This window comes from Gopherus evgoodei, chromosome 7, assembly GCF_007399415.2.
Source record: "Gopherus evgoodei ecotype Sinaloan lineage chromosome 7, rGopEvg1_v1.p, whole genome shotgun sequence".
Taxonomy (NCBI): domain Eukaryota; kingdom Metazoa; phylum Chordata; order Testudines; family Testudinidae; genus Gopherus; species Gopherus evgoodei.
Genome location: NC_044328.1, coordinates 104,042,594 through 104,060,612, shown reverse-complemented (window position 1 = coordinate 104,060,612; position 18,019 = coordinate 104,042,594). Strand labels below are relative to the sequence as shown.

The following is an 18,019-nucleotide window of genomic DNA, read 5'->3' as shown; positions in this document are numbered from 1 at the left end:
TGCAGTATATGGCTTAAAAAGGGAAGTTTCATCTTCATAATCAAAAAGCAAATTTAATTCAAGAACACACCCCTATTCAAGATGGTGCTATTGTGCTTCCCTAGTGTGCTACTGAAGTCAAACACATAGACTCATAGACTCATAGGTCAGAAGGGACCAATCTGATCATCTAGTCTGACCTCCTGCACAAGGCAGGCCACAGAACCCCACCCATCCAATTTTATAACAACCCCTATCCCAGGACCGAGTTATTGAAATCCTCAAAATTGGTTTGAAGACCTCAAGCTGCAGAGAAACCACCAGCAAGCGACCCGTGCCCCACGCTGCAGGGGAAGGCGAAAAACCTCCAGGGCTTAACTGCTTAACTGCTTTCCTGAACTGGGATAGAACAGGCACGTTTACCTGGTTTCATGGTGAAAAATAGAAAAAAATAGTAGGGCTTCCCTGTTGAAGCAATTCATTCGCTGTTAACTCACGCACTGTTAAACAATAGAATACCAATTGAAATTTAACAACTATTTTTGGATGTTTTTCTATATTTTCAAATATATTGATTTAAATTACTACACAGAATACAAAGTTTACAGAGCTCACTTTATACTATGATTTTTATTACAAATATTTGCATTGTCAAAATGATAAAAGAAATAGTACTTTTCAGTTCACCTCATTCAAGTACTGTAATGCAATCTCTTTACCGTGAAAGCGCAACTTACAAATGTAGATTTTTTTTGTTACATAAATGCACTCAAAAACAAAACAATGTAAAACTTTTGAGCCTACAAGTCCACTCAGTCCTACTTCTTATTCAACCAATCGCTAAGACAAACAAGTTTGTTTACATTTAGGGGAGATAATGCTGCTGGCTTCTTATTTACAATGTCACCTGAAAATGAGAACAGGTGTTCACATGGCATTTTTGTAGCTGGCATTGCAAAGTATTTATGTGTTAGATATGCTAAACATTAGTATGCCCCTTCATGCTTCGGCTTCCATTCCAGAGGACATGCTTCCATGCTGATGATGCTCATTAAAAAATAATGCGTTAATTATATTTTGACTGGACTCCTTGGGGGAGAATAGTATGTCTTCTGCTCTGTTTTACCTGCATCCTGCCATGTATTTCATATTAAAGCAATCTCAGATGATGACCCAGCACATGTTATTCATTTTAAGAACACTTTCCATGCAAATTTGACAAAATGCAAAGAAGGTACCAATGTGAGATTTCTAAAGATAGCTATAACACTCAACCTAAGGTTTAAGAATCTGAAGTGCCTTCCATAATCTGAGAGGTATGAGGTATGGAACATGCTTTCAAAAGTCTTAAAAGAGCAACACTCCGATGCGGAAACTACAGAACCCAAACTGTCAAAAAAGAAAATCAACCTTCTACTGGTGCAATCTGACTCAGATGATGAAAGTGAACATGCGTTGGTCTGCACTGCTTTGGATTGTTATCAGCAGACTCTGTCATCAGTATGGACGTATGTCTTCTGGAATGGTGGTTGAAGAAGAAGGGACATATGAATATTTAGCGCATCTGGCACATAAATCTCTTGCAACATGGGCTACAATAATGCCATGCAAACATTTGTTCTCATTTTCAGGTGATATTGTAAACAAGAAATGGGCAGAATTATCTCCTGCAAATGTAAACAAACTGGTTTGTCTGCATGACTGGCTGAACAAGAAGTAGGACTGAGTGGACTTGTAGGCTCTAAAGTTCTACATTGTTTTATTTTTGAATGCAGTCTTTTTGTACATAATTCTACATTTGTAAGTTCAACTTTCATGATAAAGAGATTGCATTAGAGTACTTGAATGAGAGGAATTGAAAAATACTATTTCTTTATCATTTTACAGTGCAAATATTTGTAATCAAAATACATATAAAGTGAGCACTGTACACTTTGTATTCTGTGTTGTAATTGAAATCAATATATTTGAAAATGTAGAAAGCATCCAAAAATATTCAAATAAATTGTATTCTATTATTGCTTAACAGCGTGATTAATCATGATTAATTTTTTTAATTGTGATTATTTTTTAATCTCTTGACAGCCCTAAAAATAGCTTTTTTTCTATTTACATTTCTCTTTATTTTGTACCTTAACACTATGCACAAGAAATCCAAATGGAGATGAGACTATTTCCTCAGGATTTTTCCATCATGCAGTTAGTCTCTTGAACCCAATCCTGCTGCAAATGAAAACTGATTGGAGTTCTGCTTTCAAGTCAATAGGAGCAGGCCCAGGCCCTTGACTTGTAGCCAAGTCCAATGTGTCATTACTGTATCTGAACAAAGTAGGAAAAGGTCTTGTTCTTCAAATTAGCATGCATGTGACTGTTGCCTAATTTGCACGCACAATTTACCACAATTGCACGTGTAAATATGGTAGCTATGCGTTCAAATAGTTCCATTTGTCTACTCACTAACAGTAACTGCATGCATGCAATTTTGAAAATGCAAGGCATAAATCTACTACCTAGGTAAAAAGCAGAGGAAGTATTTGCTAAACATACTAGAATAGGCGATCTCTCCCTGTCATAAGTCCCTGAATTTATAACAATTCATATCTCGAAGTGAAGCTAACAACATTAGCAGAATTTTAATACAAAATGCTTACAACTGAGAAAAAATAATTAGATTAGAAAGGAACATTTTATCAGCAGGGATATACTGCAAAGGTTTGATACTGGCATGTTTATCAAATTCTGGCACCAAAAATGTTATCTTCCTCACTAAGTTATAATAATAAACACTTTGCACTTCTAAGAGACCTTTTATCCAAGTAGTTCAAAGCCCTTTATAAACATTAATTAAGCCTCACAATCCCCATCTGAGGTAGGTAAAGAACATAGCAGAAGCCAGAAAACAATATTGTAGTCAACTGAAACTGATGTAGAATTTAGGTGGACAGAATTACCTGCATTAGAATTTGGTTAAGTGATTGGGGTAACACTCTCTATTTGTGAATAGGGCTGTGAATTATTTAGTAAGCCCTGGATCTAAGTTTAATGTCTAATCTAAAAGACTTCACCTCCAAACAACATAGTGTCCCTTAAAAACCACACTGAGGTCTTTGGGAACTGTGCAGTACTGACTCAGAGGGAAGAATGCTGCTTACCACTGATAAATCATTATCTCTTTTAAGCAACTGACTATTTCCAATACTACAGCTGCTTCTTATTCAGTGGAACATTTAACAGTCGGTCATTTGAGTTTAAAACACAACACTGTGTGTGTACGTGTGTGTGTACAAGAACAAACTAGCTTACTGGAAAATATGAAATGTTTCATGTAAAAAAACCAAACCATTCAGTTTTGTACTCTTGTTGACAATCTCAAATGCCCAAAAATATGGTCTGACTTGTTTTTGACTGCTGTTACAATAACAGATTAATTTAATAATCAGTGGGATATTGAATGACAAAAAATTATTGGTTGAGGCAGCCAAACCCTGACCCTAATGACATTCTTATGTTAATTCTTGTTTTCTTTTAGGCTCCTACTTTCTTAATAAAACCTATATTTTAAAAACATTTTAAACACTGCAAATTGTCCTGAAGAACTATTTCTTTCTTTATAGCAAGTTTACACACACAAGATTGTATTATATACATATGCACACATTCAGCGCCTGATCCAAATCCTATGGAAGTCAATAGGCATCTTTCCATTGACTTAAATGGACTTTCAAAGAAGCCCATAGTTAGCTGAGTTATTTATGAGTGAACAATTTATATATTTGATGCAGTCCTTTATAAACGTTGTGATTTATTCACCAGCACTTTGATTTTAATTCATGTACCTAATCAAATTTATTTGAAAGTTTTATGCAAACAAATTACAGCCTTTAAATTGGACTCAATCATGCAAGGTCCTGAGGTAGGTCCCTTGTGAATCAATAAGAGTTGAGAGGAAGTTATATCACGTAGGATTCTTGCTTTGTGTATGCTCTATTCACAATTGATATTTGTGCTGAGTGACTGTTTTTGTAGGTCAAATAATATTGCTTCATTTCATTAACTGGTTGACCAAAACTTCTATAAAACCGGAGAAAGGCTTGAATGAATCATTTGTGGTGCAAACCTTCTTGCAGTGGAATAGTTGTAATATTGCCATATTGAATACTTGCGTAAATATCCACAACATTTTCACTTTCCCTTAATGTTCTTGAAAGCAAAAATTGTTCATACGAATGCATGTGAAAATTAAACAAAGGAGTTGGGAATACCAAGGAAGCAGATTTGTGATGTTTATTCAACTGAATATTTGCAAATACCTTTTTCCAGTAGCCACCCCGCTCTATATGTATACTCTCTCAATGTGTAAAATAAATATAGTCAATTACGGCCTGATCCATCTCACATTAGAATCAATGGAAAGACTCCTACTGACTCTGTGGGAGCTGTATCGAAATCCTTAGCTTTCCATCAGGTGAAGCACTGAACACCCTCAAGTCCCACGGAAGGAAGTGGAAGTTGAGGGCACGCAGCACCCTGTAATATTGGACCCTTAGTTGGAGCAAATGAGACACCACTCTTAAATTAAAAATATTGAGCAATATGCTTCCTTGAAAAAATATTTACTTTACTGAAGCCATGAAACTGAAAAATGGGTCATAAAATGTAGGCCCACAAAAGACTCTGGGTCAAATTCCTTAGCTCTTCTGTGGGAAAGCTGCTTGAGTTATAGCAAAACGTTTGGTAACCAGTGCAGAGTACAATCTTAGATGCACTTTGTAGATTTTTAATGACAGTCAGTGGGTAAACTGCATAATGAAGAGTGTTCTCATGAGACACTAACAGTTCTTCAGGATTATTTCTCTCTGTTTTGCCCTCGCTTGTGGAGAAAAATAATGGGTGCCTTGAGAACAGTTGGTAACTAACATAGATTTGGTTGTGGTGGTTTTTTGTTTTGTTTTGTTTTTTGTTCCACTGTGGAACATATAATGTTTTTCTATGAAAATCATCTTAGCACATTATTTTTAAAATACTATAATTTTCACTAAACTCAGTTTCCAACTCACTGCTGTCCAAGTTTTGCAGAATTATGTTATTTTTTGAAAGTTATTTCCTTTGCCCTGAAATTACCTACACAGCCTGAAAATCTGGTCCTGTTAAATTAATCTCTTTCTAATGGAATCAAGCCTTTTTGCAACGTTAAACATAACATACGTGATCAAATAATTTGTTATGCATGCTCTCTCTAATCCTCTGAGCAATAATGATAAAGCAATACTGTTTTAATTCTACATTATTGACATCAAGCAAAATATAGCAATAGAACAATAAGTAGTGTTTGCTATGTGGAAACATAATGGCTTGATTTTCTTGAGTTTGTACTTTTCATGCAAAGGACCGATTGTTACAATGAAAGTGTTCTGCAGGATTAGTTTATAAAGAAAGACTATTTCTGTCACCAAAAGCCTTATAAAAAGAGTTGCTCTGACGTGACTGCAATAGTTTCCTTATAACTAAATGATAACCAGAAATGAACTAGAAGTGAATATTCATTTTCAGAACGTCTTAAGTCTTCAAAAAGCTATGGGGGTGACCAAACTGCACTCCTCGCCCCCAAGTTCTGCGATATGGTTCGCAGCAGTTCTCATCCTTAATACAAAGGTGTAGCCCACAGGTTCCAGCATGAGATCATATGTCTTGATTCAAGTGGTCTGTGCTCAGATCAATATAGAATATTAAGTTCTGAGACTTGCAATTTCCACCTTTGCAGTAAAGTTGAGTGATGTTGCAATCTTTTGTACTTTATAAAAATTAAAAATATCTCTTACATCTTATTAATTTGTCTCTAAATATGTCAAAGGGTGGATGCCTCTGGCATACTGTCTGGGTGACGCTCCACAATAAGTATGTGAACCAAACACTTTTGACATTTCACTTGCTAGCTCCAACACAACATTGGCCACATGGCTGTGTGTGCTTCACTCTTTACAGTAAGAAAGATACATTTTTCAGATTCAGAAATTTGTTCACTGCAACTAAAGTGTCTTCAAATGATCCCTTTATAAATTATACCCCAGGGATTCACTCACTTTTTTTTTTTAAAGATGTTCAGGTTATTACAAAGCACGTGTGTTGAAATGGGCTGAAATGAAAGTTTAGAGTGAAATCCTACAAAACACCCATTGACTTTGATTGGGCCAGGATTTCACCCTTAGTTACTAACTGCATATTGGCTTAGGATGGAGGAAGAAAGCTATAACAATTTCTGTCTGAACCAAATAAATCAAAGAAGGTAGGAATTTTGAATGCTCTAGTGCTTGGCATTTCTGTGATAGAAAGGATACTATTGCAAATATTACTGTGTTTTGTGACAACAATCTCTTAGCATAGGGAAAGCTAAATTAAAAAACAGAAACCATCACTAAGTATACAGAATTGATATAAACATTTGCATAAACCATATTTATATTCAGTAACTGAGCAACATTCTAATTACGATATACTGTTAAGCGACATTTCTTATTATAGTTACATTGATTTAGAGAGACACTAAATGCAATGAGCAACAATATTCGTTTTTTGGGGGGAAGTTGGGATGAATTAATTTTCTTTTAAGTTCTTCTTTTAACCCTTGGAAGGTCTAGTCTACTATAGAAATAGTACAAGCGACCAAGGGATGTCTAATGTGTGTCAGACTTGTCCATTGTCAGCTCAGCTTCCCAGCAGTAGAGCTTGGGAAAGTATCTTTACTCCTCTCCCATACTTTTCAGCTTAACAACGCCAATATGGGGAGAGTGTTGGAGAGTCACTAGAACACCCAAAAGCCAGTGGAATTCCTAAGTTGTTATTTTGCTTATAGGACAACTAACTGCCTTGACCTTTCATTTGTATATAAATCAGTAAATAATTCTCCCCTTTTTAGGATATTGCACAAGTCTGGTCTCCAGTCATTGACCTAAAACTTATACCATTGCAAAGAACTTCTTCAGTCACTAGAAGCCTGGAGCTACCCAGCATTTTCTGGTGCAATATAATATCCCTTGCTTTAATTTCAGAACATTAAACCGTTACATGACTCCTATACTACCAAGAGAAATGGCATCCAGTCATTGATGGACAAGACATAATGTAAAAGCTAGAACTGCATATCCTTCAACATAAACTTAAACATCTCAGTTTATCTGGTTTGTCACAAACCGTTGTATAAAAAATTGAAAGGGCTTACTTGAAACAGTCATCACAAGCAATGTTTCCTGTGGTCTCCTTTATAGTGCGTTCAGAAACAAAAGCTGGATATTCAGTATCACAGGGCTCTAGGGTTTGTTTCAATCTCTGTGCTATAGGCATACAAAAATATCTTAATGTTACTTGGGAAGAACAAGCACACAAAAACGCTCAACAATGTGAGCCACTGTACCAAACAGCTTACAGTGAATGGAAATGATACTCAGCTTCTGCCACCCTGTGATATTTTCTAGGCAGTGCAAAGTGCTTTCTTTTTAATTAACAAAACCCTTTTAGCTGGGGGATGTAATTTTGTAAGACATAAACTGTATCATAGTTATTTGTGATTTACCCTTAACTAAGCTAGTTTTCATTTATGGACAAGATTTTGTTTTCACACTATGGATAGACTCAAGTGAAAATAGCTGCTGCTTTTCAAGTGTACACATCTGCTTTCTAATTCTCCTTGATAATTGTATTTAAATGTATTTGCTGGAGTACCCCTAATTAAGGCACTGTACATTCAGTTGACATCAACATATCATTTCTGTGGCAGGCAACCCTGGAGATTTTGCATTCTCTTGGAACTCACAAAGAAAGGACATAGGGGCCAAACAAAAAACAAAACAAAATAAAAAAATCTCATCAAGAAGTGATGCTCAGTTTTTGAGTATCTTCTATCTCTGGCTTTTTCTTTCCATAACATAATAATACTTAACTTTCCATAACACTTTTCATCCATAGGTCCCTCAAAGTGCTTTACAAGAGAGGGCAAGTATCACTATTCCCATTTTACAGCAGTGATGTGATTTGCACATAGTCAAACCACAGGCCAGTGACAGAGCTGAGAATGGAATGCAGGTCTCCTTATCCACCACTCTAGTGACTTATTCACTGGATCATATTTTACTCCTTATATGTGCAAACACAACCTCTAGACAGATCTTCAACTAATTGCTATGTGGGAAAACTGGCTATCAATTATGCAAAGATAGATTACACTGAACAGGCTCATGGACTCCAGAGTTTCTCCACTCAAGATTATTTTAGAGCCAATGGTAAGCCTACTGCAGATCAGTCAGGGAATTATTGTAAAGTTGGGTTTGTAAGTCAAAGAGAGACAGTAGGATATATCTCTCTGAACTATATTACTTTTTACATGCCAAAAAAAAACAACAAATTTTGTGCATCAAACTTAGGCAGGGTATTGTTGGAGGGAGATGAGAAGACAGAAAAAGGGGAGATTAATATGATATGTCTCATCCTTTTTTATACAGGCACTTTTGAAAATGGTATTTAGGCTCCTAAGTCATGCTGGTGCTTTTGAAAACTTGACCTCTTGCCTGGTCTACACTACAGAGTTAGGTTGATTGTAAGGCAGTTTATGCAGGGGTGCTGGAAGAATTTTTATAGTGGGGGTGCAGAGAGCTATTAAATCAAACTGTAAACCTTGTGTACAATGGAAACAACTTCAAGCCTGGGGGTGTACCCCTCTCTCCCCAGTTCCAGCACCTATGAGCTTACGTCGACCTAACTATGTATGAGTCTACACTACAATGGTGCTCCCAGCCATGTAAGTTGCCCAGTACATCAATCTAATAACCCCACCTCCAGGAGAGGCGCAGCACTTAAGTGGCTGTAGTTCAGGCGATGAAGTGTTTGTGTTACATCATCTGTTGATGAGGGATCTTTTTGGGGGCGAAGAGGAAGAGAGCCCAAGGCTGGTTGACTCCTGGCAAGACATTAAGTCGGGAGGGGAAGAGGAAATCCCTCACTGGGAGAAGGTAAGGCTCAGGCTCTACTCCCCTCCCCCAATTCCTTAGCAGGAGGTGGCCACAGTCCGGGCTGCCAACCCTGGCACTGGGGCTCCCGGCACCGGGGTGGAGGTGAGGGGGTCTCCAGCTGTCAACTCTGGGATGGGGAGTCTCTGGCTGTCAGTGTGCCACTTCAGTCGGTGGAAGCGCTCCAAGTGAGGACACATTCTGCTGACAGAAGGAACTAATGTGGACATGAGAAACTGCAATAATGATTGCGGGACTGTACGTCAACCTAACTCACGTCAACTTAATTTTGGAATGTAGACCAGGCCTCTGTGTCTTGCACCTGGGGAACTAATCTGACACTGTTCTACAGAGTGGGAAATAGCTGATCCATAGAAATCTGTGCATCATGCTTCATGAGTAAGATTTACATTTAAATAATTAAGTAGGTTTGAAAATTAAATTCAGTTTACACCAGTCAGGAATTTATAATGGAAAAAATCTTTATAATCAAAGGCGTGAAAACTAGAGGAGTGAGGGATTCACCTGACATTATAGGGTCCTGCCTCTGTCAGGGACCACTTTATTGGGTCTGGCCACCTAGATGAGGTTAACTGGCAAGGATCTGCACCATCCCCCCTTTCTCTCCTGTTCTCTCCATTTGGGGTGGTGAATATCTGCTGCTCGAGAGTGGTTGGTGTGATCCCCACCTATGATTCTGGAGCCCTATTCCCTCATGTATCAACAGACCTAAGTTACGAAGAGGCTGCCAGGGATTGGAAAGTTTCAGATTTCTCTGGTTCCTTGATTGAGGGGCCGAAGGTTTAGGAAGCTCTCTCCCGTCTCTAATTCACAAGTGTCAGAGAGGATATGGGGCTCCATGCTGCAGGCAGAAATATTTTTCCTACTATGACATTGATGAGTTGGCAGGTGATTGGAGCAGATTTGGTGTCAATAATAATGCACACAATATATTTGACATATTTTGGGCAGCAAGGAATTTTACCCTCAGATCTATGAGGCATTGTTAAGAAAGGCAAAGGAATTTGTTGCTACTGCGTGAGTTCTTTGGTTTGAATGTAGTGAGGTACATTCATGATCACTGTAACTCTCAATAGTACTAATGCTGTGGCATCTGTAAGAACATACCTCAACATTTGCTTTTTGGAATACTTTTTCTTTCATTTATCTTGGGTAATGCAAGCCAATTTCCAAATGACTGCCAGATCACCAAATTCTAATTAGGTAAGCTAATTAGATAAAAATGATAGCTTTTCAATGAGCAGGATGAGTGGGTACTTTCTATACTCCTATTTATGAAGGAAATGGAGCAGGTGAAGTGTATAATTACACGCAACATTTTTAGCTAAAACATGAATGGATGTCCCTCATTCACACTGTATTTATTCACTAAAGTAATGGTAAATTTTTGGTTTTAGGGGAAAAAAGAAAATTGCAAGTTAGTATTATTAGTGGTGTTTGGTAGCTAGAACATACCTACAAACCAAAGCAGGCATTTACTTACATAGACACTTAAAGAGAGGTACTAATTATAAAGTCATCTCTTCAAATGTGATGCCTGCGCCATTTGGATGGGCTGCATCAGGACTAGAGGTGGGCAAATAATTGATCTTTTGGTTTTCTGGAAGTTCCAGAAAAATGGGAAAAAAATCAGTTCAACCTGAACCAAAATGAAATTCAGACTTTTTGGAAAATCAAGAAAAAAAACAGACGCACATTTTGTTTTGGGACAAAAGAAACATTTGGTTTCTGAGCATTTTAAGCCTTTTTTAAAATAAAAGCAAAGAGCTAGATTCACAAAACCAGAGCAGGGGACAGTGGTCCCCTTAACACCAATGGTTAGGGCACTCACTTGGGATGTTTGAGACCCAGGTTTGAATTCCTGCTCCAGAGTTAGTACTTGAACTCTCCCCCGTTTCCAGGATGGCACCCTTACCACCAAGCTTTAGGGTATTCTGGGTCTCCAGTGTCACATGCTGAAGCTGTTCAATTTCTTATAAAATACATGATTAGTCATTGGGCCAGAGAGAACAAAGCTCTACAGTCTGGTAATTAGGCCACCAGCTAGGATGATGGCGATCCAAGATCAAGTTCCTGTGCTAATGACCATTTAATTATTTATACAAAGTGGAACAGCTTCAATAGATGAGATTGAGAGAGATCCACCACAGAGTATACTATAGTCTGGTGGTTAGCGCATTCACCTGGGATGTGGGAGACTCAGGTCTCAATCCCTGCTCCAGAGAAGGGAACTGAGCCCATGTCTTCCCCCGTCCTAGGAGAGTGCCTGAACTGAACTACTGGGTATGTGAAGGAGGAGGCAACAGAATCCATCCAGGATCAAAGATGAATGAAAGGTTACATGTGCACCCCTTGCTCCTAAACTGTGCTATCAGTAACTCAGGATCTGGGCCTTGAAATGGAGAATGTTTTAATTGTTATAGTGGCAAATGACAATTTTTTAAGCTACCTACTGTAATAAACAGTTTAATAATACTATTCTTTCTAATTGTCATATAGCAATTCCAAAGTATCAAAAAGGATTTTTATATATATATAAAAATATATATACACACACACACGAGCTGATCAAAACTTGGAATTTTCATTCTGCAGAAAATTCTGGCCTTCTGAAATTTGTTTCATTCAAAATCAGAACAAAAGAAATGGCAAGTTTCCATGAAACAAAAATGTTGACTTTAAAAAAAAAACTGATTCCATAAAATCTAAACATTTTGTTCCAGTTTCAACTTTGTTATAAATTATAATAGATAATAAAAGTGTTGTTAGACTATAAAATAAAACAAATTTTAAAATAAAGTCATTTTGAAACAACAAAAAATCAAAGCGCCCTGTTCTGACAAGGTCAAAATGGAATATTTAGACCATATAAAATTTTTTTTCAAGTTTTTTTCCTAACTGAAATTATTAAATTGACATATTCTCACAGCATGTTTTGATTTTGACGAAACAGCATTTTTAAAATAGAAAATAAATTCCATCAGAATTTTTTTGATCAGTTCTATACAATATGTGCTATAAACAGAATGAGACTAATGTTGATGCTTTAAGCAGGAAGTTTTTTTTGTTTTTAATTTAGAAAAGAAAAAATATTGGAACAGAAAAAAATTCATCTTCTTTTATTGTCTTCTGTTTTTTGTTAAAAAACACCTTCACAAAATCATCCTTAATATTATTTATATGTCACATGCATTTTAAATTCTGCTTTTATGCTAATACATTGTAATTTCACTGCAGTATTAAAAATACACACAAGCACACACTCAGATATATGTAAAATAACTGAGTCCTAAACTATCAGAATAAAGGCTGAAATAAAATATAATATTGATGACAGACAAAAATTTACCATTAACAATATTAATACAGTAAATAAAACACAATGTATATTTTAATATTAAAAGTGCCACTAAATCTAGAATGTTTTTCATTAGGAGCATAAGCACAATTTACACTTACCTTTTGCTGTTAAATCTGAGTGCCACCAACTGCACAAATTAAATTCCACCAAGAACCTAAAGAAATGATCAAAATGTCTCATATTACATAGAACATTTTCAAAATATTAGCTCTGTGGTCTATCTTTAAACTGTCAGTACGGTTATACCATTCACCTCATTTCAAATAAAAGCAAACAAGAAACTGATGTTCAAGCTGCTGGCATAACTCCTGAGTTATCTTTTGCTATTGTTATATTTTCACTAGGCTTTATCTTGCCAGTGAAAAGTTATTCTGAAATTAACACTATCAAGATATTGTAACTACATCATTTTATAATCAAGAGCTATTACATGAGAAAGCTCATTAAAATTCCCAGTGCATGGCAGCCCACAGCAATTTTACAGTTGACCATTATTTATAGTTATTCTTCATCATACAGAATATTTTGATTCTCTAGTAAAAAGCCATATGGTTAGAACTTTCCTGGCCATGATACAGAAATACAAATAAAATACTTTCTTATGCTTATTCCAGGATCCTAAATAATAAAGTATTATTTTACTTCCAGTCGGAGAACGGACTTCATTAACCAGTGGCTAACTAGTTTTGTTTTGTTTTTTGGTCTATCTATCTCTCGAGACAATACATTAGTCCATGAAAATATACTGTAGGTTTACTATTAAAAAAGTCAACTGAAATGTATCAAGCTTTTATTATAAATCTAATCAATGTGAAACCAACATGCAAAGTTAACCTTAATGACAAGAGACTACAAATTTTCAAATTCAGAATAGGAGAAGTGGGTTTCTTGAAATTTTTGATGTTGTTACAACCAGCAAAAAATCTCATTTGCAATATGATTTTTTTCTGATATTTACTTTAAGAGACCTATTTCAATTCTGCAGACTGTTAACAGACAACTAATTACAGTTTCCAAGGTCATACTTCAAACTATCTTTTCAAAAGCTCATAATACTTTTCATTTAAAACAAAATAGTTACGAGAAAAGATTGCTTCCTATTTATGGAGAGATTACATTTAAGCCTGCAATTGAGCTGTCTGAAAAGTACAATAATAAAACACATATCTTAGAATATTCTAAGTAATTTGTTTCCATAATAACACAAAATAGATTTTTTTTAAAGCTCTCCTTCCTTTTGTGTGATTCTTCCATGTGCATTTTTAGGCAATAGTTCCAATTTCTTTCAAAAGTCCATGCCCACTAATGCATCATCTATGTTCATTTAAAACAATGTGGGGATTAGATAAAGTCAACAATTAAATAACATGTGACAAGCACACCTTGATCTGGCATAAGTTTTAAAGGGTCCAACGTATAGAATACTTTATGAAATCATGAAATAACACAATGAATCACTAAGACAGTTTCTTCTATTGACTACAGCCCACCCAAGCAGCACTAAAAACAGCCAGACATTCATGTTAAATTTAACAGTAACCACAATAATAAATTTGGTTTCCGTATTGCAAGCTGCTAGACTGCTAAGCAAAGACATAAGGATGTAAGTGACAACCATGAATAACTTATTAAAAGTTGCAATTATACATTCCTATAATATATATTTTCTAAGACTTTTACACCAGAGATTTACTAATAAAGAAAAATGTTAGTGAATTAATAACACTTTTTTAAAAATAATTCAGTATGTAGGACAAAAAAGTATAAATATTATTTAAATTCTTGACAAAATTTACTTACACGACAAGTTCAGTCATTATCCATTTTACTGCAGCAAAGAAGGCATTATAAGGCTGAAGAGAAGCAACTCATTTAATAAAAAGGTAAAACATACAGTATTTGTACCTTAACTGAAGGCTTTATATAAAGACAATAGTATTTGAAACATATGGGTATCATGTCAAAAAGTAGCAGAGCTTTAACTAGGAGCTTAAAAAGTAAGATACTGTATCTCAATGGCAACATTTTAAAACATTCAAACTACACAATCATGAAATGTGCTTTACAAGTAAAACAAACGTGATCCAATGTAGGAGTTATCATTGAGAAACAAGGAAGTTCTGCAAATGATACTTAAATATTTTACCTCTAGGGGCTACTATTTCCTAGGCTAATATGGAGGGAGTAGTACTGATAGATCACTTATGCGTTTTCAAATTGTAATTCACAGAGTTGCCTCTCTGCAATGTAAATCTCTATTCCTCACCTTGCTGCCCTTCATTGTAATTGGGATAGGAAAACTGACACAGCTTGAATTTACTTTTTCTGTGTGAAGTCATCTGTGCCTTTCTGAAAGCCCAGCACCAGGGAATACTCAGAGTGTTAAAATATTTATGAATGTTTCCTGTTTTGTGGGGAATTAATTAAACTCATAATTAAATTATTTTAAATTGAAGTAAAATGTCATTTTGGTTTTTATCGTGTTTTATACATTTAAATATTTTACATAAAATATCAATAGGAATATTCATTTTGGGTAACCCATGCAGAATAGTTAGTTTCCTGAAATATGAAATCCTGAAGTCCATCCTCTCACATATTTGTGCATAGATCTTTCAGCTCTGTAAGCTGTTTTGAGTTCTTCTTTTAGATGACAAAGCATCAAGGCATAACTTTAAGCATATGCATAGTCCCACTGACTATAATGGAACTACTCAGATGCTTGAAGTCATGCATATGCTTAAGAACCTTGCTGAATCAGCACCTTACTAAGGTCCCTATTGCAGTAACATCTGGAATACCTAGGCGCAATGGAAAAGGAATGGAATGTCAGCTTAAACTGTTTTATTTCTGATTTCTGGCAGGTGAGGAGGATGTTTAACTGAACAATGCCATTTTTTAAGAGCTCAGGGTCATGTTCTCCCCTAAGTATATGCTGTGCAGAGAAAAACAGAACAACCCTCATCACCCAGAGGATGCTATATACAGCATTTCCTCTCTTAGGGAAAGGGAATTTAAGATACAATTTACATGAATTATTGCAGCTTTGAGCAGCAGTAACTTCCCAACTGAAGCTTTCAGAGACTACAGAGCGGGTTTTGGCACATGGCTGGTCAACCCACAGCCAACTGCAGTACAGTGTATGTGACATCACTGCAAGAATGGGATGCTGAAGCGGTGCAGAACTAGCAAGGACTTTAAATATAACCTGAGACCAACATAATCTTGACCTATGAAGGACTTATTTATAGAAAAAAATAATGAACTAAAGAGCTAAGTGATGACCAAAGAGGAGCTGGTCAGAAAATGAAATTTCCATTCAGTGGGAAATTCAGACAGTTCAGAAATTGTTTTAATGCAAAATTGGAAAATTCCATAGTTTCACACACAAAAAAAATCTGAAAATCCTTTATTCTGAATTTTTTTTCCATAATGTTGAATCACTTCATGTTAATAATGTCAAAACAATATAAAAATAAAAACAATATTTTAACCTAATATAAAAAAATTAATTAAAATGTTCCAAACTTATCAATACAATGTTGCAAAAGTTCTGAATTGAAATATTTTGAGGCTATTGAAATTTTGCCATGCCATCAAAATGAAACAAGAAAGGTGAAGTTATTCATTTAGATGTTTTCCTGGTGAAAATGTCATGGCAATTGACACTTTCCCATAAAATGTTTAATTTTGACTAAACTGCATTTTCTGATGGAAAACTCATTCTGACACTTTTTAAAATCAGTTGTACTGACTGGTACATATATATTTGACATGTCCTAACACCAAAGAGGGAGAGGAAACATTTAACGTCATGATCTCGCGAAGGGATCCACCTGGGTGGCCCTTATCCTTGCACAGGTCCCTTGTTAACACTGGTTTATTAGTTTGGCTCATGGAGGTATAATTTGTAATGAGTGAATTTAAGATAAGGAAAACTCAGGCTAAATATCTTTATTATGAGACCTATTTGGCTGTGGAATGGTCCGATAAGGGAAGGGCCAAAAATCCCATCACCTGGGACTTTCAAAACTAACTGTACTGTACAGAACAATCCTATACTGACAAAGAGATGGACTGGATGATCTATAGGTCTCTTGTCCATTTCTAACCTCTATTATTTTAATCCCATGGTCTACAGGCGTATTCTACAAATCCTGACTGTGCCCCATCTCCAGCTTTGCACAGTCACTCATCCTGAGCGGATGATATGGTGGAACACTGTCTCTTTAAGACTTGTGCATACTGTGATGGCTGTGTTCCACTTCTGCGCTATTTAAAATATGAAAAGGCGTACACAGTCCTAAACTTTCAACAGGGCCTTAAGACCAGTCTTACTTGTGCCTGCAATTGTACACATGTACACATGAGGTGGGAATATATCACATACGTGAACATGAACAGTATGTGTATGTGCAAATTGTACTGTAAGGTGCCTAACAGGGGATTTGCCTGTGCAAAGCTGTGGGCCAAGACACAAATGAACTGCTTTTTAAAATCTGGCCCTAACTTCTCAGACTACATTTTCTTTATACTTTCATTACAATCATGATAATTAGAGATGGGTGAACCAGCAGAGATAAAATAAACTCCGAGTGAAGCTTTGCCCATCCTTCAGAGTGAAATAGATGTAAACCTCTTTTGAGAGTCCAAAAAAAAATAAAAATGGTTATCTTTGATAGAAAATGTTCACCACATGTCTCAGCATATGCCACAATTTTCCAGGAAAGGTTTTCTTCCATATTCCCAGTGTGACCAGAAATAGGGAGTAATGACTATCTCTTGCAAAAATGCCTACTTTTGAGATATAATTTTTGCATACCAAAGAGGTTAGGATAGTACAGCTCCCCATTCTGGGATGCTGATCCAGACTGAACTGACCCTCTGCCTCCCTCCAAAAAACCTTTTTGATCTTTTCCCATTGCTGTTACTTTACAGACATTTTATATCCCTCATGCAAATCTGATTCAGAACATTCCATATCATTTAGCTGACAACTTACAATTTGATCCTGAAAACACTTACTGCTTTACATAGTACTATATAGTCCCAATATGACAGTAAATGTCTCTAAGGTCAGATCTTTGCTTGGAAATGTTGTAGGCTGATGTGTACAGCAATTCCATATTTTCAGGTATTTAAAAATATGTGGGCTCATACAAATACATAAATGAAAATGTGGTAAAATGCTTATGATTATTCAACAGAGCATAAAAGTTATACACAGATATTTGGACATCACCCTAATATTTAAACATTTACCTAGCTGTTTAAGTAATTATGCTGACAGAACTATTAGCTTTAGCTTGTATATCTGTACTCAGGTACATTCAAAAAAAATCTGTGTAATAACTTTTTCTAGAGTCTATGGTATCAGTGAATAGGGCCCTTCAGTTTTGGAATTATTTTATGGCAGCCTTTATATATGCAATTTTCATGCTAAATACTAACAAATGGTTAAAAAGCAATTCATTTTGTAATACTAATGAGATATTCAACTGTATACATCCAATCTAATGGTCCATTCTGGCTTTAAAAAAAAACTATGAATATTTTCTATATAGAACACCCTAAATTCTTAACTGCAGCTCTGATCCTTTAATGACCAGGAGTCTGCTCAGGTGGAATACATTTGACTTCACTCAGGTTCTGAGAAGGCACA

At 35.9% G+C, this 18,019-nt stretch overlaps 1 protein-coding gene across 6 annotated transcripts in view; it reads right to left on the bottom strand.

Annotated features, from left to right (window-relative positions):
* Positions 1 to 18,019, bottom strand: part of CACNA2D3 (calcium voltage-gated channel auxiliary subunit alpha2delta 3) — an 828,400-nt gene that overhangs the window by 17,347 nt on the left and 793,034 nt on the right. For 3 of the 6 annotated variants that reach the window (XM_030569375.1, XM_030569373.1, XM_030569374.1), the window contains 3 exons: positions 14,158 to 14,210; positions 12,456 to 12,511; positions 7,196 to 7,307 (listed from right to left, as the gene is read on the bottom strand). In XM_030569375.1, the coding sequence (XP_030425235.1) occupies positions 7,196 to 7,307; positions 12,456 to 12,511; positions 14,158 to 14,210 (221 nt within the window). Of the gene's footprint in view, positions 1 to 7,195; positions 7,308 to 12,455; positions 12,512 to 14,157; positions 14,211 to 18,019 lie in introns of those variants that run through there. The other 3 variants (XM_030569376.1, XM_030569378.1, XR_004001243.1) reach the window with 3 other exon arrangements.